This window comes from Neolamprologus brichardi, chromosome 11, assembly GCF_056152115.1.
Source record: "Neolamprologus brichardi isolate AB-2024 chromosome 11, ASM5615211v1, whole genome shotgun sequence".
In the NCBI taxonomy this organism is placed as follows: domain Eukaryota; kingdom Metazoa; phylum Chordata; class Actinopteri; order Cichliformes; family Cichlidae; genus Neolamprologus; species Neolamprologus brichardi.
The window spans coordinates 24,682,317-24,704,235 of NC_142114.1; the positions used below are offsets into that span (position 1 = coordinate 24,682,317).

A 21,919-nucleotide genomic window follows, 5' to 3' on the forward strand; every position below is an offset into this window, starting at 1 on the left:
AAACTGAAACACCCATTTCTCACAATAGACTTACAGCAAAGAGATTAAGTGCTTTCGTTATTCAAAAAAGCTAAAAGCTGGCAATTTTTTCAACAATAGAATAATTTCAGGTAAAGATCTGCTGCCAGATATAAGATGCTTTTTTAACACTCTAATTCAATAACATTGCAAATAAATCATCGTACATTGATACACACCAGAATTAAATGTAGGCTTTTAATGACATATCACTGAAAAGTCATTTTTACAAGATATCAAATAATAGACAAACATGTGGATGCTGCATCCTTAGACCTACATCCTTCTCTCATGGCATAATAAAGCTTTGTGCGTAGTGCATCTACACAGTTCAGTTTACACACAAAAAGAGTGCATTATTTGAGTGACACTAATCCCCAGAACTAGATAAAATGACAGAATGAACAGTGCACACACAAACGCCCTTGACCTAAATATTTACAAGATGAAAATGATCAGGTGAGCATTCTCTCTGTCAATGGTGAGAATGTTACTGAGGCACATGTTTTTTTTAGCTTGTGTGTGTGTGTGTGTGTCTTTAAGGGGTGAAGGTGGGGTGGGATGGCTAGAAAAGAAATATATATATAAAAAAAGCTAACTTTTTTCCTGCTGTATATATTTATATAAAAAGCAAAATCAATGCAATTTTTGATAGAACAAAGATTCATCAAATGCAATCACATGCTAACTACATCTGTAAAAAGACTGACAGACCTGAAAAATGTGTTGTTTGAAAAGGGAAAGGATACATTCCTATGTACATTAGGGTTAGCTATCAATTCCAAAGCAGCAACCTTGAAACGTTCTAAAAAGTTCTAATGTCCAAAATGTAACAATTGAATTAAGAATAAGAAATTATTTGGCTACTCTACTCCAATAATTTATTGCATGTATCAAAAGCTTTATGGCTATATATGTACATGTTAAAGTCTTACAACCAATGCTGAATTGACAGTCTTTTACCTCAATTGTTAAGCAGAATTAACCAGAATTAGCTTGGCTTATATTGTGTTGGCAAAAGAAAACAAAAGTTAGCACATTAGTACAATACAGATGATTAAACAAGCACCTGGTACTTTTTAAATATGATAGTTGTGAAATTCTAACTGTGGTCTCAGTCACTACATAAACCTATGAGATTTATAACTGTTTAGTAAATACATGCTTCAAAAAAGAAAAAAAAGGAATTGCTTTTTCCAAGTACAAGTCTTTGAAAATAAATGCACAGCAACCAGCAGACAGCTCCACCTACAATCTGCTAACATTATCCAATCCCTGGATCATAAGATATTCATTAGTTAGATAACACAGCCAAGTTGGTGCTGAGATGGAACTTTCAACTCTAAAATTAGAAGAGGACTGGCACAAGTGCATCACACTGGCTCCGACTTGCCTTCTTAAGGGGTGTTTAAATAGTCGTGTTGATTTTTGAGTGTCTCAGTGGAAATCACCAGTGATACAGAAGAACTCAAATTCTATATGAACACTCCTTTTAATTCTAACTCAGCTTTAAATGAGTTTCATGGTAAACCTGCCACCATCACCACCATCCCCTCCCCCTCCACCCATGGAAGACCGAGGAACAAAGTCAATAGTTGCAGTGTGTTTAATTTGACCTTTGCTCTGGCTCCAGAAAAACATGAAGACAAAACAGATGGCAACTGAGCTAAGGAACGACAGGAAGCCCATGGTGGTTGCAATGATCAAGGTCTTTGCATCGAATGGGTATGGCTTAGCCATTTGAGCTGAGGAGTTTGCAGCTTGGGTATTTGAAGGTTCTACCAAGCCCTCCTCTGTGACGAAAGACATGTTTCGGTTGCGTGGGAGCCCCTTCACATACAAGCTGACAGTCAGACTGTCATTGCCAGCTGCATTACTTGCCAGGCACTGATATGTGCCACTATCCTGAACTTGGGCAAAACGCACTTCTAAAGTTCCATTTGGTAAAACTCTGATTCTTCCTGTTGGAGAAATCACATTTTTATGGGATGAGATCCAGGTGATAGATGGTGATGGATCCCCATCAGCCTTGCAGGAAAAGAGAACAGTAGTGCCCTCCTCTACTCTTTCCTCTTGCGGCCTACGGTGCATGATGCGAGCAGGGCGGCAGGTAAAAACCCTTGGAAGTTCCTTCTCTAAGAAGTCTTTGAATTCACGCTGTCTTACTGTATCAGGAGAGGAGCAAGTGGGCTGATGTCCATCGAAGTTCAACCGCACTCTGCGACGAAACACCCAGAGAAGCCGGCAGTCACATGCTAGGGGATTCCCATCTAACCGCAGCACCTGAAGGTTCCCAACAGAATGGAAGGTGCTCTCTTCCAAAGTAGTGAGCTGATTGGATGTCACATTAAGCATGCGAAAATAGGCTAGTCCCCTGAAGGCCCCCGGCTCTATTCGTAGTAGGCTGCCACCTGCTAAGTGTAGCTCCTGAAGTCTCAAGAGATCCCCAAGCAGGTTACCTTGGATAACAGTGATGGGGTTATAGGACAGGTCCAGGAAGCGCAGATACACCAGGTGACGAAGTGCAGAATAAGGAACTGCACTTAGGTTACAGCTACTGATAACAAGCGAGGTCAAATTTAGACCAATTAGGCTGTTGCCAGCTATAGTGTCCAGTGCAGGCCAGTTTGTGATCAGGAGGCTGCGCAGGTGTTGCAGTTTACGGAAAGCATTGTTGGGAAGTGTAGAAATGGTGAGGCGTAGCATTCGTAGACGTGTCAGGCTCTGGAGCTGGGACAATGCCTCAGTGGGAATTGAGGTCAGGTTGCTACGGTCTAAGTTGAGCTCCTGTAGATTCTGCAGACCAAAGAAAGCACGCTGGGAGATGAAGACCAAGTCATTTTCACCAGCTTCCAGTGTCTGCAGATTTACCATTTCTTTAAAGGTATAGTCCAGAAAGACCAAAATCTCATTTTGGCTCAAATCCAGAAAATTCAGACTGGACAGGCCAGAAAACACCCCAACTGGGATGATCTTGAGGCGGTTATTCTTAAGCCGAAGTGTCCTGAGATTCTGTAGGCCCAGGAAAGCCTCTACCTCAATCATGGAGATTATATTATCACTGAGGTCCAACTCTTGAAGTTTCACAAGGCCAGAAAATTGGCGGCGTCCCACAGTCTTAATCCTGTTGCGGGATAAATCCAAACGTCTGGCATCACTGGACAAGGCCTCAGGCACCGAATTTAAGTGTTTTCCAGAGCAGATCACTTCTTTGGGCTCAGGTCGACACAGACAGCGTGGAGTACAGCCTCCTGCAGATACGCCCAGTCCAAACTGGAGCAGGATGCTCCACAAGCCCCATCGGACGACTGACTCCACAAACATCTTACGCCCGGCCTGAAAAGAGATGCACATAATTACCTTTTTAAAAAACATTTATAAAGATGTTTTTCTCTATAGGAGCTTTATGTTTCTAAGACAGAGTGTAAGCAAAATGTATTTGTATTGAATTCACTGCCCTCACAAGCTTACATTTTAATCAAAACATACCGTTTTAGTTTTGAAGTGCAGATTTTCATAACCAGTGGCAGTCAAGTTGGAGTCAAGCTTAAGTCCACTGATGATTGTCTGTCAACAACATGTCCTTTTGTGTCACCTGAGGATAAAAGAAAATCAGAAAAACCAAGGTTAACTAAGTGAAAAAAATGGCAACTCCACAACAGGCTGAGTTGTAAGGCTGAGTAAGTTTCAACATTTATTAGTTGTAAGATCTATTAACTCCATCCATTTAATTAGCTTAGTGTTCCTAGCAGGACAAACCAAATGGATTAAAAACCACCACAAACATAGCTTTCTCAGAAGGCAACCCAGTCCTGTGAGTTAAATGATTCATTTTGTAGCATCTGGCAACACACAGAACCAGTGTGCACCTCACATGAGGGGAAGACAACCATTTGACCAGTGTGTTAAACCAATCACTGCCAAAGTGGAAGAAATCAAGATTCAAGATTGTGTGCATTTTGAGTCCTGCAATCAGTATATTGCATTATTAATTCTGCTTGTCATTAGGTGCATTGCAACAGCATTTTTACATAAGGAAGTGAACAACAGAAAGTGTCTATTTTTATAGCCAATCTGTTCTAATTACTCACAACTATGAACAGAATATTATTGCAGTCAGTGTTAGAGCTATTGAATCAATCAAGACTTGTGCACAAATATCTTTTGTTTAAATTGTACCTTAATTTGATCTACGGTGTTGCTTTAGAGTAAAGCACTATAATGATAAACATATTTTCATATAGATGTTTAGAAGACATGATAACACAAAGCAGCCTCCATTGTTGGTACAAATTAAGTAGGAAAATATAACAGCATAAATCTTGTATGAACATATTCTAAAATAATCAGTGAAGCTACTGAGTGATAAGTAAAAGCAACCTCCAAACTTTAGGGAGTCGAAAAAGAGCCCTGCTGTCTGTAAAATGCTGCAAAGTGAAATATCAGTAAATTACATAATGCTGCTGTCTGGCTTGCCAGTTGAATTGAAGAAAATGGTGAATGTAGAATCTAATATAAATTATGCATCCCTTCCCCAACAACTACCACTAAGACCTGCTAAAATATGAAGAACAAATCTTACCTAACAGACATTAAAAGAAACAAATCGTAATTCTTAACACTTTTCCACAGCTGCATGAAAACCTCCAAGTCCAGAAGCTGAATTGCTCTCACACAGGATATTTCCTTTCATATAAAAAAAAAAGATACAATACAAAAATAATCCTCAAAATACCAAAGCCAAACAGTGTCTGACCTGCAGCAGCTGCAGCTTACTCTTCACCATCAAACAGTTTCCAGAGTGTGGACCCACCCTCGCTGCAGCCTCTCCTCTGAGTGCCTGAGTTGCTAACAGTCCCAGAGCTCTACAGTCTTTGTCTCATCCTTGTTCTTCATGCAAACAGCTCTTATACTGGCAGGCTGGGAGCGCTGACTCACAAACCCAACACTTGTGCTCTTAGACTCACAGGGCTCCTTTTAGACCAATATATTAGAGTGCAGTCACACAAGAAAGGTACCAATAAATGTTGGACGTCAGCCAGGCATAGTTGGTGATTTCCCAGTTTTTACTCACCACAGCTAAAATCAAATCGGCTGTAAAATGCTGCGTTTTATTTCTGGTGTTTGTAAATTATTATTATTATTGTTATTATTTTGTTTCTGCAGGTTAATTCTTATGCTAATTTTATGTAGTATATGTGATCTCAAGCTCAAGTTCTTCAAATAACTATTAAAAATGGCAAAAAATACATAACATGGTATTAAATTTATATTCTTTAAAAACTATTAAAAAAAAAACCTAAAGAAATGGACCATGAGTAGCAAATATAGTATTTTACAAAAACTGTATTGGTCCATTGATGGGGTTCACAAGTTAAATATGCTGATACCCCCCTCCCCTGAGCTAAGTTGTGAGAGACAGAGACTGACAGCTGGGAGATATCCCAGGCCTTTACCCTGTCAGTTGCCGAGACCTTCCAGCCAATCAGCAATTGGTTTCACACCTCCCCTGCGTCTATCTGCACACCATAAAGATACAGTCCAGCCAAAGGTCACGACTCCAGAGTTATACCCAGGACTGACCCATCCATCAAATTAGAAAGTGGGGAAATAAATGAATTTGCTATTTCTCACCCTGTGTGGATTGTGGTCACATGAGTGTCATGTTACAGTGTTAATTGTTTTAACTATTTTCTATCATACTGAAACACTTGTTGTTTCTATTAATAATACAATTTCTCATTAGAATGAAAAACATACACAGAAATATGTCTGTGAAGGTTCTCAGTCATCCAGGTCATCGTAGTCAAAGGAGCTTGCAAAGAAAAGCGTCTGGACTTCTTTAAGTTAAACTTTAACTTTAACTTTAACTTAAAGATGTCCAGACGCTTTTCTTTGCAAGCTCCTTTGAATACACAGAAATGTGTGTCTCCACGCACAAATGGAGAACTGAGGACCCTCTTAAATTTTGTAACCGTCACAAGTGAAAATGAATCAGATATTATGTATTTCCAGGAGAACTCCCTGCATTTAAATATGTCTTACTCTGTAGTTGCTCACACATGCACAGTAATTGACTACAGCATGGTTTTTATTGGTTTAAGACACTAAGCTGTCAAGATAAACACAAACACACAAAAATAAAAATACTAAAAGCTTTACTAAATTAGAATAGATACAGAGGTATCTATTTTTTTTAAAATATTACCTTAGCATTTCTTAGTGCTGCAACTTTCAATTTAGTTTTTTGTGCAAATGACTTTCCCTGTCAGTGACTGGGCTTCTTTGACAGTACAGCTGCTGCTGCATGCATGGGGGGATATTCTGGTTGTGTTCCAAATCTACCTTGATCCATGTGTGGCTTTACAGTATGCCACTAAGAAACAATAGGTTATTACAGTCCAAAAGCTACACAGCTAACTGAATGAGATAAAGATGAAAACAGTTTAGCAGATCATCATATTTTACTACAGTACTGTTTGCAGTTATGCAGGCAAACGAGGGTCAACACACTGCAGAAGACCTCCTACAGGGGGAATTAGAAAAGACTGAAGATGAGGAGACTATGGGTTAAATTAATCCATTTAATAAAATAAATAAATACAAATCTCTGGTTACCTTTGGGAAAACACAAACAGGTTTAATAGTCTTGCCTACTATAGTTGCAGTTATTTTCATGGATAAATTTTTTTCCAAAACAAACTACCAACTTATTTTAATAGCTTTAAAAAAATCATTTATTGAAAATCACACTCTGCGAATAACTTATTTTTATTATATTTTGTTTCATTTTTGAATCACAATGAGTTGTCAATAATAAAACCGTTTCCTGCATTTCTCTTCAGTCTTTCTAAGTGTTTTATTATTTCTGGTTAATTCAATTACATATGTATATTTGTATCTTTATTATATATTTTTCTTAGAAATTCCCTGCAGTCATTTCTAAGAAGTCACTTCAGGTTCATTTCAGTTTAATTCTGTTTAGTAAGCATGCTGTTTGATCACTGTGAGAACTTGTTCCATCCAGTTCCTGGGATTTGCTTATGTTGCCAGAGTCTGGCAAGATACTGCAGACTCTGATTGACCAATATGAAGCTGCCATTTGATGACCCTGCAAAAACCTTTTTTTGCATGAGTCAAAAATATCCACTCTCCTAAAGCCAAGAAGATGCCAGCTCTTACCTAATAAACCCTCACATTGCCAAAATGCAAACAATATCAGTGATGTAACATCTCATCAGACAATTCTTTGGCAGAGTATTTTGGATGAGCTCCAACTGTCGCATAATTGTTCGACATATTTCACCTTCCATACTCTGTTCAGTTTTCCCTTTCTCTGTTCTTTCATCAGACATACATGTTAACATTTGGACTTTCTTCTTTGCCCTAGTGTTGCTGCAGGTTCACTCATTTCTTCACTGTCCAAAGTTGCTGTGTTCTTCCACAGGGATTAAGATTATAATGATTTAAATTAAAAGTATTATACCATTAATGATTGCTGTGACTACTAAAGTCACTGAGATGGCTTCATGAGTATGGATGTTGTTTGTTTATGCTGATGCCAGAAATGTGAAACACAGCTTAAATGAGACATTTTTGCTGTTCCTCTTATTCATCAAACCTAACATGATCCATGTATTTACTCACTGAAAAGCAATTTGCATCATTACTTTGCTAAAACACTGCCACGAGGAAGAAAGAGGCAATGAGTCTCAATTAACCTGAACTCCTCTTGTATCCTGCACTGTGGTTTCATTAGCTTTGAGGGACGTCTTTCTGAAACTCAGCCCTTTAAAGCTTCACCTTAGCTGAGTTCTTTTATATTCGATTGCTTTGTCACCAAAGGACTTCAAGCAAAATGTGAAGAATTGTGACAGACAGAATCCAATTACTGAGATGAAAAGAAAAGTTATTTTAGCAACAGGTGCATGGAACAGGAACATGAGCTCACATGGGCCACAGGATGACAGTTTGGCAGTATCCACTCCACTGAATTTGGATGCCCCGAGCATGAATCCCTGCGCCAAGCAGCCCATCTGACACAGAATACACAGTCTGAGCCCGGTTGAGTTTTCTGACACTTGTCAAAGGGCTATTTTTAGCTTGTCACAGTGAGAAAGACAAGAGCCTGGCTCAAATCCCCAATTAAAAAGGCTGGAACAGAACAACAGTGCAGGGATCACAGAGCATGAATTTGTGTCTTCTCTGTGTGGGTGTGTGCACTCAAGTTGTTAAAAGCACGTTTGACGGGGGAGATGGTGGAGCTGTGCGTTTCCATTTTTTAAAAGGGCTTCTGGCACCTGCTACAATGTGACGGCCCCTGAGACCTCCTGCATGCAAGCAGCAAATATTAAAGGGTTTACTGGCAGAACAGCTGTTCAGTGCATAGAAAGAAAACACAAGTCTCCTGGTCTTTCCCCTTTGGGTGTATCTGAGGAAGTCTTTGTAAACAAGCTCATGTCAGGAGGCACATCTATAAAGAAAATATCTGAAATACAAGGGTAAAAGCTCAGAGAAAAACTGAACCACAAAAGGAGCTACAGTTGCAAAAGTACAGACTATAGTTTTACCCCATTGAGAGCAGGGTCACACATTTGGTCACTAACTTATGCTAATAAGTGAAATCTTGTTGAAACCAACAAAAACAAAGATTCAAAATAATTTGAATTTATGAAAAAATCTTGATCCCAAGGTTGCCAAAGAGTATGATGTACTAAAAATATTGCAGAGATCTATCGATCTGGTGTTCAGATGTAGAAAATGCAGAATCTTGTATTGAAATCCGAAACACGCTGCACACTTGATGGAAAAAATGGCCCCAAGTGTGAAAAAACTCAAGATTTTTTTTTTTTAAACTTCTGAACTGAGCTCATTTTAATTCACAGTGAAACAAACTGAAACACTAGAATCATTCACTCACCAAGTACCTGATTTATTAATAAACTTGCAAAATCTATCCTGCAAAATATAACGAAAGGCAATTTGGTAAAAAGGCCTAGTTTAAAAGCATTAACATTTGTAGAAGAATTAGCTTCAAAAACCCAAATGACCTATGGATAAAGTCCTTTGTGCGCCTTATTGTGCAGTTATTTAAACCTGCTGATTAGCCTGCTGTACTGAGTTTAGTGTCTCACAGTGATGTAAAGTTTCAGGATGCTATTCTGGAACACGGATGTTCTTTTCTTAATGCTTCTTAGTGAGAAGGAGGAAATTAAAAAGGTTTTTAGCTGGGTGACAGGATTCTTTAGTATTCTAAATACGCCTACACTCTGTGAGATTTTAGCAATCCTATAAATTAAATGGACACTGTGAGACGTCGTACACTACTCCCAGACATCAAGCTTAGTGCACACAAACTGTTGGATGATAAGAAATGAATTGCAGCGCACAATGCAGTTCCTCCATTGTTTGTTTGTATACTGTCATACGACTGGAGCATACAAAACACTCGACTTTTAAATGTGCTGTATAAATTTAACTCAGTTTTCTTCTCCAATGAAATCTCAGAGAATTTTTCAACAAATAAATATATAACACATAAAAGGCAAAAGACAAGGTGAATTGATCACTTGTATACAAAGAGATGAAAGAAGCAAAAATATAATTTATGCATCATTTATAGTGCTGTACTCAGGGGTTAAAATGCAGAGGGATGATTTGGAACTGTGGTTTTGGATTTGTTTTTGGGATATTTATAAGTTGTGGTTGTAATACTTCAGCACCTATAGAAGAGAAGCTAGCACAAAGGCAGAAACATTTTTTAAGTGGCAGGCAATTTCAACTGCAATATTTTTATAAGCTCAAAAAATGTCACTAACTGTTTGTGCAGTGTGCAGTTTGTCACACAATGTGTCTGCTATCTGAAGGCACACTAATGCATTTTCCAAGGACAGAAAAGAGTACAGCATAACGTCGCTGAGAAAAATGTAAGAAAGACAAGATGGGGAGAAAGAAGAGCAGTTATACTTAGCAAAGGACTTACATGTAATGCCCTAATTTTTTTAAATTGATATTGGATCTGATATAATGTGAAGTTGTGTTTTTTCATGTTGCGAAACAAACTGAGGTACACTAACTTTGTGTTTTATCTAAAGGTTACATGAAAACACAATGCATTTTAAAATAGGGCAAACAGGTTAGCATGCCTTACTGTTTGGAATTTAAAGTAAAGCACTGTGTACTGTACAACACAGTTATGCCATCCAATACTGAACTTTCTTACAGTATAACAGAGCCACAAACACAATATTGACACTATTCTTTTACATTGTCATCATTCATCGAGTACATCACAAAATTGTATAATGTGAACACAGCATAACGCTCTGAGTTCTTGCATCTAGGCCACGCTATACTATGAATTTGTACGGTATTATTCAAGTACATACATGTTTCATTTTATTACTTTTTTCTTCTTGGTCTTAAAAACAAAAAGTTATAAAAAGGCTAAAAAGATGTTTGATATTAAAAGACTTAAATTTGGTGCTCCATAAAAAAATTCTGTTTAATGTCTTTGTGTATTTATAATGATGCTCACAAACAAGCTTATAATGGCCACAAAATATATGCCAATGGATGTATTTTACATCAGCTTAAGATTAGCAAGCTTGGCTCAGTAGCTTTGTAAATTGTATATAAACTCAACAGCATTGTGTATCTTCTAAAGAAACTAAAGTTGCTGTTGGCCGCACCATATAGGAGAAACCTTCCCACACGATTATTTATTGGCTGCAGTTAGCAGCCTATTGGAGAGTCAAACAGCAACACTTGGGTTTATAAACAGCTCCAACAGAAATGTTAAAAATATACATAACAGATGCAAAATGAAATATGGTTCATATTTTCTCACAGTTTTTTAGGTTTAAAATTAATAATAATACTACAATCATGTAGTTACTTGGGAACTAAATTTGTGATTGGATATATATATATATTTATATATATATATATATAGAGAGAGAGAGAGATAAAGATATAGATATATATAGATATCTATAGATATCTATCTATCTATCTATCTACATATATATATATATATATATTTATATATATATATATATATATATATATATATATATGTGTGTGTGTGTGTGTGTGTGTGTGTAATTTGCGGGACTTAAGATATGTTATGCAAATTTTAATGAATGGAACAATAATGGGCAGTTACATATCAGGTGCCAGGTGTTGTTACGTAATCGAGTTTGTGATGGTAGAATCTAATCTTCACATAATTCATGTCTACATTACGCAATCTTTTCATTCATTGCCAACATTTTACAAACTGTGTGGAGCACATGCAAGACATTTCTAATTTGATCACCTTCTAAAATGCTGGGAGGAAAGCAAAGACCTGTGAATATATGAGTATAGCAAAGGAGGATTGTTCTTGCCTGGTTGCATGTTTGAAATTAACACGTCATTCTGAGATAAAGAAGAATATATGTCAGTATGGTTATAAGCTTTTGCTTGGGACAAATAGGACTGTATTCATTGTTTGCCAAAGATCATTGATTGATTTATGAAGCTAATTTTAACATGGAAAAGATTTTTCTCAAGAACAAACTCCATTATCGCCCATCATAACAGTGTCCAAATTTTAAAAGCTCTTGGTTATAAATAATTAGTGTGTGTCTTTGTGCCTCTGTCTTCAAGAGTTGTGTATTTTTTTCTGTTTCTATTATCTCTTGGTGTATGCATGTCACTATCATTGATTTTGCCAAGAGAAAAAAAGACAGAACAAAGAACAGACACATTAAGTATGGTGTGATTGAATATTGGTGTGATTATCAATTTAATGTGTGGTGGAACTGGGTCACAGTGACAGATTCACTCACATCAGCCTTGTTCCAGACTGTGTGTTGGGTAAAGCACTTTGCTGTAATTCCTCATTCCGACAAGGAGAGAGTTAAGACTCTGTGCAACGTCATGCAAAGTGCACCGTCTGCAATATTAATAATAGCACACATAAATGAGGGAAGGGAATTAGATTCAGCGCAGCACCCTATGTGATGTGACAAATGAGGTCATCTCAGCTAACTGATATGATGCACTGGATCCATCATTATACAACAAAGAGATAATGGGAGGTCAGCCATTAATAGGGAGCTGAGGGCTCTTAACCTGCAACAGATCATAGATAAAACACTCAATAATTCAGGACAACTTACATACCGAGTGCAGAATATAGCTGCAATCAGAACAGCAGAATGGGTCTTAAAATGCTTATTGAGAGATTATGTTTCTATAGTGATGAAAGACAAAAGACAGGAGAACTACCTGGATCCTACACAATTCCAAAAGATTACTGGCAAAAGTAACGTGCAAAGAAAATTATATATAAAAAAAATACACTTTAACACATTACACATTCAAGAGAAAACTAATGTGTGAGACAAAAAGAAGAAATATAAAGTATGAAATACAGAAATACTGAAAAGTACGGTGAAAAGAACCAAAGGGAAGAGAAAATAGTAGAAATGAGTAACAGTAGGAGAAAAGAATGATCTAGAAGAATCTGGGAAAGGAAAACAATTAAGAGGTAAAATAGCTAAAAGGCTATTTTTTGAGAATTAAATTGAGAAAATTGAGAACTGAAAACTAGAAAACAAATGAAATTTAAAAGTCCTGATCACATTTCCTGATATAATATTTTTTATCTAAAGTAAACCAAATTATAAAATCACTACAAACACCAAAGACAGAATGAACTTTTACTTCACAGAAATCCACCAACTCCATAATCTTCCCTTTTGTGCAGGTTGAGCTTTTCTTTTTTAGAAGACCTAATGCTAATGCTAATCTGATAGCAGCCAAGGCTGCTACCACAAGCATGCCCAGACAGTCTTAGCAACACAAAAGCAAACGGAAACAAATCACTGCTATTCAGAAAGTGACTTAGTCCCAATCTCACCAGAATAAAAGGGAAAGAAAAAAAAACTTCCCCTTTCTTATTAATGTCATAAAATGGGGGTTTATTGTCAGTGCCTTGAGTGGGACTCTTCATCATCGTCAATGGGGAATTGGGCATAATGAATATTTATGAACATGGTAGAATTTGCCATCCAATTTCTGCATATTTTTGTCCTAAATCTGTCCAAACTTAACAAAAAAATGACAGAGAACAAAAGTAAGAACAAATACAAATTGACTGAGAAGAAAAAACTTTGGACCATAACATTTTTATGCAAATTGGAGATGGTCGAGTAGAAGACCCACATAGATTTGAGATGGAATGACCCAAATTGTAAGTCCGATAAAGTTCTGATAAGAACTGCACTGCTAAATTTGAGACAGTATTCTTTTAAAGAGCTTGGTGATTTGAACAGCGTACAACACACTCTGTCATTAGATCTTCCACCAAAACACAGTGAAGACATCTTGATGGAGCAACAACATTAAATAATACGGCTTTTGCTTCTTCTGAAAAAGGGAAATTTTAGGTCTAATATACTTAGTTTTATATTTTTACATTGAGAAGCAATCAATTACACCATGTAGATGGAAAGAAATACTACAATGTGAGGCCCAGCAGTAGCCATGAATGTGACAAGAAGGACATAAACTTTTGACTACTCCTGTTCACAATACTGTATTAATTACTTTTAATTATTTATTTGAAAATTTCTGATTGGCCACTCCATCTAGTTCTCCATTTGTTTATTTTTTGACCTAGAGCAAATATTGTCCAGCCTTTATGACTATGGCAAATGGGGTCAGGAAAAGGACCCAGTTAATGGCCTGAAGACGTTTGCTTTTTTAAATCTTCCTAGTAGACAGGAAGTGATATTTTCAATAGCGGATAAAGCGAATAAAGATAGGGTAGGTTACTAGGAAGTTGAGTTTGCTTCAGAAAAACTAGTTCATGTTTAATGTAGTCCAAATTCTAAAGCCTAAACCCTTTATACGTGTTCACAATGTCTGCACTAAAAGGAGGAGCAAAAGCCCTGAGGTCACAGCCTTATTCATACTAACTGCATCAAACTGGATTCTCTTTATCTCTTCCCAGACTGTTTTCTGTGTGCCTTTGTAGACTTGATTCAATGAATAATACAAATGAGGAAGTGCTTTTGAACAGCATGTCCTTGTAGACATTCATGAAATTGCACTCAGTTATACATACAAAAACTGATGAAAGTACTTGTGTGAATGACAACAAAACACATCTTGATCGAGAAACTTGAGACCTACTGTGGTTTCGATCTGTTTATGACATATCGAGCTTCCAGTAGCCACAACAATGGTTTGAAGCATGTTTGATTTGGCAGAGTTTTAGGTTGGATGACCTTCCTGCTGCAACACCCAAATGGGGATTTATGTTCTTGTCTGGAATTAAACTAGCAACTGTGTTACCACCACACTATAAATTATTTTTTCTGAAGTGAGGTGTTTTGAATGGCCCCAGTGTATGACTCAACAACTACTTGGTGATAAAATTAAGCACACTCACTGACTGACAACCTATAGATCGTTCAGTAGAATTAAGTAGATCAAAAAAAAACATCAGAGTCGTAAAAATACACAAACAGAATAAGAGTAACATACTGTGACATGCCCCTTTTGATTTTCTCTTTCCTTGCCCTCACAATATCTTACCCTGAAGGAAACGATCCTGGACACTTACCATAGAAAAGCTTAGGAAGTGCCTGTGCTTTACTCTTTGTTGGACGTTGGGTTAGTCTTCACATGTGAAATGGGTTAATGGCTTACAGATGAATAAAGTAATAGAATAAACCGGAAAGGACACATGCATCATGAAAATGGAAACACAACCTAGAAAAACATGTAGCATGAAAGAAATCCTCTATTACATATTTTTTTCTTTTTCATGGCCAAACAACACAAGACTGCTGCTAACACAACCAATGGGCCAGTGGCTTTCAAGTCAGGGCTTTACTCAAGCCCTGACTACATTCCTCCGGTGGCAGTAAACATCTGATGTTTCTGTTCATCTACAAAAGGACTTCAAATGACTATGTGGCCTGAATAGTGAGTGTGCAATTCATGTGCAATCCCTCCAAAACCAGGATAAGTTAAGACTGATGAAAGGGCAAACCGCACATGGCCTCATGTGAAAATTAAGAGATTTAGCTTTTGCACAAAAAGGAAGGGGGGCAGAAGTACTAAATGGAACTGTGATGTTAATCTCATAGCTGTTAAGATTGAAACTGCGGCTGGGGGATATGAGGATGCATTGTTCCAGGCTAAAATATACCTTCTCCCAGACAGCTCTTTGGCGGAGCCTGGTATTAAGAAGCTGCTGTTGGAAAGAAGTCAAAGCTGCATTGAAGTAATCTCCCACCTACATGTCTCTTTTTTTCCTCGTGTGATGGGTTTATATGGAAATGTGTGTCATTTGGAAGTATTGTAAAGTATTCTTTTTAAGCTGTCTTCACGGATGCTGAACAGAAAAGTTTGCTTGTAATTAACCATACAGGTTAGGAAAACACAAGTTCCATAAATACATGAGCAAAAGTTGAGCTATATAATAAATCAAAAAATAAAATTCACAAAAGTGCCCAATTTAATCTGTGCCTTTACAGTATGTAAGGCCAAGAATTCTCTCGTAAAAGAGTTTTTGAACTACAGATTAGTTTTAATGTGTAAATAGTCTATCTGTCTATCTATTCCAGATCTCATGTCAAGGCACCATGTCTCAAATTACCCTCTGACCTCTGTATGATTTCTGTTCCTATATATGTTGTTTTACTGTTTCACTGTTTTTCAGATTACCCCATGATCAGTCAGGGCTATAGGTGATGTGATGCTCTTGTTACAGTGTAAAGGTCTCTCTTGTCCTCTGTCACCAATGTCGCATAAAAATATACAGTGTTAGAGTTTCAAAGATCCCCTAAAACCATAATTTATTCGATTTGACCCACACTGATGGATCTAAAATCCATATAAAAAGATATGGGTCAAATCTGATCAAAAACAAGGAAAATGTAGAAAAAATGTATAAGAGCAATACAACAGTAAACAATTAGACTATTTTTTGACTATGTCAAAATGTGTCAAATTTGACCCAAACAGTGTGTTAGGATTAATACAAACCTAATATTATACAACAGTATAATAAAGAATTTTTCTCTTTCTACAGAATATTTATTCCCACAAATGTTTTAGGTTCAAGCTGCCAAATAACAGCTAAACATGTTTTTTTAATAATGTAGACAGCACACTCTAATTAAGCAAAACCTTGTCTAAAATCTCTACCACAGAAAACAAGTGGGATAGTCAACAGTGTTGACAGTCAAAGAGAAAGTAAGTTTTAATTTAAATTTATAATAATTTCAGTCTTCATGTGAGTCATACATACATACATATATATATATATATATATATATATATATATATATATATATATATATATATAAAACTGAAGGGGTGATGATATTTCTTTCCACCAAAGAGCCAACTACACTATTTATCTGGCCAAGCTCTTCAAGATCATTTGTTTGGCAGGTATAAAGTGAATGTCTGGATTCTACCTGGGAGCATTTTCTCCCATATAGAAAGCAGACCAAAGCTGATTATACTCCACTTAATTTTACCTACTTTGACCTAAAGTGGGATCTGAAATTTAAATTCAAAGGTTCTGAGTTTCCCACAGTACAAAAAAGCCCTTAATATTCATCATCAAAGTTTTTTTAACATTAAAACAAAGGAGAAACATTTCATTCTTTATGATATCATGCAAGCAGTAATACAGATAAATGTATAAACTCACCACAACATTAGCATGCAAGCTCACTGTCTGACCAACATACCTCAAGACCCAGCTGCATATATCTGCCACTGAAGCCGTGCAATGAAAGTGAAAAACAATTAAAAACTTGTCTTGTACTTCTTTGCCTAAGGCTCCAATCAACTGAGGTCTGGAGTGGCTGCCCAATATAACAGTCCAGATAAATCAGTTTCTAACAAGGAGACTGACATACTTCCTGTGCATAAAATGCCCTCTGATTAAATTGCCCATTTGGCAGAATCCCAAGTGTCAAATCCTTGGTTCTCCCTTGATGGTGATCTGCTCCTCCTGAGCCACAACCAATATGATGTGTGTCCTCATTATGACAGGAGGGGGGGACAAAGAGTTGGCTGCTGGTCTGAGTTCATATCTGTACCTTCACTGAAATGTGGATCTTGACTACAGGTGAGGTGATGATTATATCTTAAATAATAGCAAACTGACAAACATACCTTTCAGCGACAGTACTGAAAATACTGTGACGTATACTACAAAGTAGTATAGAATGTAAAGACAAACGGAGGGACTGTCCCAGGGGAAATGAGGTTGCAGTTACAGCTGTCAGTAATCCTGCTTAAACGCTGTTAAAACACAGTCTGTTGTGGCCCTTTTTTAGGTTTATGGAACAAACTATCCTGAGGATTACTGTTCCCATGGACACTCTAACTCCACAACACAAACAACAACAACAAGAAACAAGCAGACCTCTAGAAAAAACTTGGCTGAACATTAAAGTGACATTAAAGTGTGCTTTCTTTGTGGTTTCAAGTAATAAAATAAATAAACGCATACAGAAAAAATAAGGAATAATAGCATTAATATAGGTCAGTGTTTAAACTCAGCCCTGGCAAGCTCCAGACAACTCACAATAAATGGCACAAAAGTTCTTCACATTATAACTGTTATGATATTTATCTGTTTTGCAATTCTACAGACTTGGTTTGGACTAAATGTTATAGAAACACGGAGTAGGCTACAAATAGATAAATAATGTAAATGTTTGGTTCATTTTTTTTTTCAATTTTGTTTAAGTTCTCACAGAACTGCGACTAGTGGTAAGAATGCGAACTTTAGCGATTCCACATAAAAATAAAATATAAAGTAAACACTGGCTCGTTTTAGAGTAACCTACCCTAAGATGAAGACCAAACCTAAGCTCATTTCAGGCCTATTTCTGTTATAGGACGTTATAGAAAGTAGTTTGTAGGGAAATAAAGAAACTCACCTGAATCATCGCATTAAAGCCTTCAGCGCTTAAACTCTCACTGCCCATCTCCCACAGAAAGGCGTACTCATCTCTGTTAAGGACGGGTTTCCTCTCCCTCCTCTCCCTTTTCGGTTGGTCTACATTCAGCCAGACTTTTCCAACATCTGTCACGCTAGAGTCGCGCAATTTACTTCGCCCTCCTTCTTCATTAATTTCCTTTTCCTACTGCCGAATACCTCCGGGAGTATTCCAATAATTGCGCTACTAAAGTAATTTAGGTCGGCTGTGTCTCTGTCTGTGTTGTTGTGAGTGGTTGATTCTGTGGAGAAGCTCCTGCGCTCAAACCGCGGTGCTACTGATGCTGCGCTCTCCGCATCTCCATCCCTCTGCTCAGCTCACGGAGCAAAAGTCACACAGATTTAAGGCTGGAGCGGTGCCATGCGTCGGAGCTGCAAATCCGCACGTAATGTAACGAAGAATGAGTCTATTAGTCCTCAACCTTTACGTGCGCTACTGTTCCCTGTCTATAACAACGACTCAAAAATACATCTATAAATAGAAATTAATATATTACTATAATGATATATTTTGTATATGAGGTTATCTGATTCAGATTGAAACTCAATGTAATAACGAAATAAGTTAAGTCTTGAAACCAAGAGTACTACATTTACCCTAAACTTGTACCTGCTCATGTCTACATGGTCAAAGTTTTGTCATGAGTCTGAAGTGCTAAAAAAACATAAAAAAACAAGATAGAAAAACAGAAAATGCAGTCACATTTCTGTAATAGAGAAATTTTAGCCTTCTGAGAGTGTCGTGGGTTAAAATTGATTATCAGAATGTTTTTATTAAGTTAGGGTGTTCTGCTGGGTTATACTTAGACCCTTTTAAATCTCAACATTACAGACAAATCAACAAAATATCCTCGAGGACCTGGCAGAGTGAAGTTACTATGCATGCATACTGAACTACTTCAAAGAGTTTTCTTAATTAAATAATTTGGGTGTAACACAATCCAAAGCTGATGTCTATATTTCAGTGCTACCATGGTACATGGATATTAATGCACATTACCTATATAAGCATATACCTCTCTCTGTACAGTTTAACCTATATCTGTATTTATTGTTGGCTTGGAGGACAAGGAGATTTGTTTGGGTTCAGTTATTTGAAAAAGTGGTCAAGGAAAGTTTTATGGTCTACTTGATCATCTGACAGTTCTTGTCTCCAGTCCTGTCAGGCTCTTCACTAACAGTGTTGCAGTGTATTAAGTTTTTATGCACCATACAATTAGTTATACCTACTTTATCCTCTGTAGGGTTTCAAGTGGGGAGTGGAGCCTATTAAAATGACTGCCTGACTCTCTTTGCATCAGAACCTGGGACCTTGACAGCTCAACAGTATTAGTTATTCCTTTATTTGGTGTTTCTGCTTTTAACCAGTTAAAATACATGGAAATACAATTTAAGACTTCTTACTTTCATTGAAATTAAAAAAAGAAAAAAACAATACAGTGCTTTACTAAGACCACAGCTGTACTCACAACAGGTTGATGTGAATAAAAGCAGCTTTCTGTCACAAAAGTAACTGTTAGAACACATCCAGGGTGAGATGTGCAAATAATAATAATATGGGTGGAAAAATCCCCAAGCTGTCAGCTCTGAGGGGATTTGTGATTTTTTTTCCCCCTTTTTTATCCTCTACTCTGAGTGAGGCCTGGCACGCTTCCAGGACAGTACATTACTATCAAAGCTTGTAGGGAGAAATGTGCAGATATGTATGGGACAGCTAAATCTTCAGATTAAAGAAACAGCTGGATATTAAAGACAAGGAAAGCCCCTACTGTCTCTCCCACAAACACCAGTATACATGACAGCCACCATAAACACTTATTAATGATGTTTTCAAGTGTAATCTGAAAAAAAAAAGGTTTTAATGGCCTTAATGACACCCTTTTAACTTCTCACTTCAGTTCACCTCAGTTCAGTTTTCCTGTGAGGTCATAATCTTTCAAAACCTGGATTATCATAATTATACAGATGTATTTTTCAAGATCACATAGAGAAGTCAGTGGACTGACTGTGTGCAGCTCTTGTTTATTAGCACGAGGCAGACTGACCTTCCCTCTCCGTTCAGAACAGAGATGCTCCATACCGCAGGCTAAAAACCTGTTTAATAGGGACCTCACATTCTAAACACACACACATCATGCACTCACACACACTCATACTTACTGCGAGACCTGGTGGTATGCAACCAATTCAAGGAGCAAGTATTTATAGCTGTTCTTAATGGAAGCCTTCTGTCATAAAGAGATACAACATAAAAGGACTCTACAAAATAAAGTTAATGGATTCCCCACAAATACACACATATTTCCCATGTGTAAATAGACGTCAAATTAAAAGCCAAGAATTATTTTTTCAATTATAAGATATAGAGAAATGCACAATAATAACACGGTAGGTTGGACATCTTATCAAAATACATCTTCAATTAAGTTTAGTCTATAAATTACCTAATAATTATTAAGAAATTTGGTGCTGAAAAATGAAGATGAGAATTTTCTCAAGTGGCCAACCTTCAAATACAAACCGGTTCCAAAGACTGCCGCGATAAAATGTGCAGCGAAATTCTAGTTTTTTACTTTGATGTTACTCAGTACTCATAAGCAGGTATCTGCAACAGTGCAGTGCACATATATCTCTACAATTCATGGATACATCTTTATAATCAAGCTTGCTAATCTTAGATGATAAATTAATATGCCACCCCCCTTATAGTGAGTACTCAGGGGTACGGTTTTGGTCACTTCAGTATCTGTGATACTTTGCATAAAAGGAACATGCAAGACTGAGAGCTTCTTCTAAATGGATTTATTTGCAAGGATCTATATACAACAGGAACAAGAAAGCATTAAATAAAGATGTGACCAGATGTTACCAGGATCAAAACTGATGAACGGAAGAATAGCACATGAAATGCTGAAGATAAAAGGACAGATCTGGGTTTAACTATCGAGTTACCAATGAACAGTGAAAAGCTAATTAAACTTCTTTAAGATTTAATGAAAAATCCTTTCATTCTAAATGTGTATTTCATAGAACAACCTCTCCGCTGTGTTGCAGACTGACCATGAGCACCTAGTCAGGGGTTGATGGTTTCAAGCTGTAGCATCCTTTCTCACAGTTTTAAGAGTTCCTAAAAAAAATCATATAGCAGGTGAACAGCACTTGAACATCACTGGATTGCAGCTTCTGTTTAACAGCCTTACGCCACCCTGATTTTTTGTTTGTGACATGAAGCTGTTTTGGCCTTTAATGCTACACCCTCACCCTCACATAGTGCTTTATTCCACTGTGTAATTGTGCCAGGTGCTCACTAAACTCTAAGCCAGACTCATGGCAGGTCATGAATTCAGATCATGACTGTATCACAAACTGCCATGAGACCGGGTCAACAAATGCGGTTCCAAAAAAGAAAAAAGAAAACAAAATGTTAACACTGAGGCTTCAAAAAGGAGATAAAAAGCAGTGGGTGGTATTGTAGTGGCTATTTCAACTTCTTAGTCTATGACTACAGTCTATCATAGTCTCAGTGTAGTTCACTATTCAAATGACAGCATTGTCAGATGATAGACATGAAAGATCTTATGCTGTGTTTGACTCAACCATAGCCAGAAGGCATTTTTTTAAATTCTTTTTATTCTTTATTCTTTCTTAACGCTAAAGTACCAACTCCAAGTCAAGCTCAAATATGGAAACATTTCAGTGATTTTGTAAGTGTGACATAAACTTTGATAGACTGAAGTAGTTTCCAAAGAATAGATACACTTGTGTTTGCCCTCTTGCAAAAAAAAAAAAAGAAGAAAAAAAGAAAGATAATAATTGAACATTTAAATCAATTTACAAAAAAACTGTTTAAATGTTTCATTTTCATTTGGTACA

The 21,919-nt window shown here is 37.0% G+C and overlaps 1 protein-coding gene across 2 annotated transcripts; it reads right to left on the reverse strand.

The window, feature by feature from the left end:
• Positions 1-213: 213 nt before the first annotated feature.
• lingo4b (leucine rich repeat and Ig domain containing 4b) lies at positions 214-18,331 on the reverse strand. 2 transcript variants are annotated; one of them, XM_006791794.2, is made up of 3 exons: positions 17,988-18,331; positions 3,508-3,613; positions 214-3,354 (listed from the first exon to the last, which is right to left on the reverse strand). In XM_006791794.2, exon 3 carries the CDS (start codon positions 3,340-3,342, stop codon positions 1,528-1,530), a length of 1,815 nt encoding a protein of 604 aa, XP_006791857.1. In that variant the 5' UTR covers positions 3,343-3,354; positions 3,508-3,613; positions 17,988-18,331; the 3' UTR covers positions 214-1,527. The 2 variants fall into 2 exon arrangements, with proteins under 2 accessions (XP_006791857.1, XP_006791858.1); XM_006791795.2 differs by lacking the exon at positions 17,988-18,331 and adding an exon at positions 4,775-4,871.
• Positions 18,332-21,919: the final 3,588 nt, after the last annotated feature.

Bases quoted from the DNA above. Each gene is read 5' to 3' on its own strand.
- lingo4b (XM_006791794.2), bottom strand. From the start codon at position 3,342: ATGTTTGTGGAGTCAGTCGTCCGATGGGGCTTGTGGAGCATCCTGCTC.